The sequence below is a fragment of the Erythrolamprus reginae genome, chromosome 6, assembly GCF_031021105.1.
Source record: "Erythrolamprus reginae isolate rEryReg1 chromosome 6, rEryReg1.hap1, whole genome shotgun sequence".
Taxonomy (NCBI): domain Eukaryota; kingdom Metazoa; phylum Chordata; class Lepidosauria; order Squamata; family Dipsadidae; genus Erythrolamprus; species Erythrolamprus reginae.
The window spans coordinates 63,311,181-63,313,539 of NC_091955.1; the positions used below are offsets into that span (position 1 = coordinate 63,311,181).

General features: G+C 35.8%; 1 protein-coding gene across 1 annotated transcript; it reads right to left on the reverse strand.

Moving 5' to 3' along the window:
* Positions 1-272: 272 nt before the first annotated feature.
* Positions 273-479, reverse strand: SMIM45 (small integral membrane protein 45). Its single transcript, XM_070754804.1, has one exon. It carries the CDS (start codon positions 477-479, stop codon positions 273-275), a length of 207 nt encoding a protein of 68 aa, XP_070610905.1.
* Positions 480-2,359: the final 1,880 nt, after the last annotated feature.

The window sequence follows — 2,359 nt, forward strand, 5'->3', positions numbered from 1 at the left end:
ATGTAGAGATAATAATGAATTTGACTATGTACCATAAAACTATGTATGATTATCAAATGTGACCAGGAGAACACTGCGTATAAACACATTGTTTGTTGGAAAAAATAAAAGCTTTTGTTAAAAAAAATATTAAAAGTTAAAACCAGAAGCTCCAAGGTGACATTATTTAAAAGGTGTGTCGCAAAGAATTAAGTTATGAACTGACCACATAATGAGTAGCAATAAATTGTCCTGAACAAACCAAAAGTTCATATGCCTTGGGGAGCAGAATACTAAACTTCAGGCACTCCAAATGCTAGATTGTCTCGTATCATCAATGTTTTCCGGAGGTCTCGTTCCATGATTGGTCTTTGTGTTCTCCACTTATGTGCTTCCTGAAGTCCTGGCTCAAAATAGTATATGCAAGCTCCAAAGCCCACCAATATGAGAATTGAGATCATCAAATACATTGGCACAAACCAATCCAAGAAATGAGGCATAACCACTAGACAAAAGGAAAGTAAATATAAAGAGATGGTGTTGATGAATAGAAATAAATACAATCTTATATATTTATCTAAAACATTGGCATGTGCTAAATAAGTAAATAAATCTAAAACATTTATATAATTATTATTATTTATTATTTATTTATTATTATTATTATTATTATTATTATTATTATTATTATTATTATTATTATACCTTTCTGGGCAACTCCCAATCAAAGAGTAAAAGACATATTAAATCATTTTTAAAATTACAAAACACATCCAATTAAAGCATAGAACAGTAAGAACAATAAAAAACTGCCCCAATCTGAGCTAATGTGCCTTCATCCAATTTTCTCCCAATGCTTGTGGGGAAAGCCAGACCTGATGAACTTCAAGGAGCAAGATGTTTCACAGGGCATGGGCTATCATGGAAAAAGGTACACTTCTAGCTCCCATTAGATGATAATATTTGGGGAAAGGAACAAGTAGTGTGCCCACCCTATCTGTTCTGATGTGAAGGGTAGATATCCTTAGGGAAAAGCAGTCCCACAGATAGCATGACCCAGTGTATATAGGGCTTTAAAAATGATGAGCTTGAATCGCACCTGGAAAAAACTGGAAACCAACCTAGCTTGCACAACAGAGTGTTGCATGGGCAAACTATACTGCTCAAAAAAAATAAAAGGAACACTTAAACAACAGAATATAACTCCAAGTAAATCAAACTTCTGTGAAATCAAAATGTCCACTTAGGAATCAACACTGATTAACAATCAATTTCATTTTGTTGTCAGTACATTCAACTTTGTACAAAGTATTCAATGAGAATATTTCATTCATTCAGATCTTGGATGTGTTATTTGAGTGTTCCCTTTATTTTTTGGAGCAGTGTATTACTGTGTGCGCTGCTACATCCTGGATTAGTTGAAGTTTCTTTATGTCCTCAAGGGCAGCCCCATGTCGATAGGAGGTCACCAAGCAGTGAAGGGCTACCAAATTTTTTACTACCACACTGTGGGTGTGGCTTCTGCAGGATGCCCTGCCTTTTCTTTCAACATCTTTCAGTGCAAATTGGGTGCTCTGGGGTGGAGCTCCATTTTCACTACCCCACTGCGTTCCACCCCTGTCATCAAGGCATGAATGAGTGTTACAAGGCCTGCCAGTTCAGCAAAGGGCTCAATTTTTGTTGGGTCTTCTGTGATGCAATGAAATTAAATTTGGTATAAAATAATCTTTTTTCTGTTAAACCCAAGTAACTTACCTTGAAAAGCTGGCCTTTCCCCCCCTCTAAGATCTTATTTTAGAACTTTTTCTATTCCTAGGAAGAAAAATAATATATCAGAATAAATTATACAAATATGTATATTTGTCCCTTACAAATCATCAATATTTCAAAATAGATTTGCCGATTATTTAAAGCACTTTTTAAATCCCTCCTTTCAATCTTGTTACAATATCCAAAATAAAAACACAGCTGTAGCAGCAATGTTCCATAGCCTGCTGCTCCAGATATAGAGAACTACAACTTGTTCTCTTCCTTGATTTGGTTTAATGTTGGAATCCAGATGTATTTTGGTATTGAGCATTGGATCATTTCAGTCTCAGTGCTTCCTTCCTGGGCAAGGCCATTAATTTCAAGGCCTACGTGCTGACAACCATCTTGTCCCAAGCAAACTTTGGCCTCAACCCTTGCAGGTAGTCATACATTAGAAGCTTTGTTCATCTTGGCGCAATTGTGTGATGATCTGAATATGGACGGGATTACTTCTAACTCACTATCTTGGCCAAAATGACTTCCTGGTCTGAGATTTTCTGTCATTTCTCCAAAGAATATGAAAATTTTGATTTATAAAACCCTATATGGCTTGGCACTTATGTATCTTCAG

Bases quoted from the DNA above. Each gene is read 5' to 3' on its own strand.
- SMIM45 (XM_070754804.1), bottom strand. From the start codon at position 479: ATGCCTCATTTCTTGGATTGGTTTGTGCCAATGTATTTGATGATCTCA.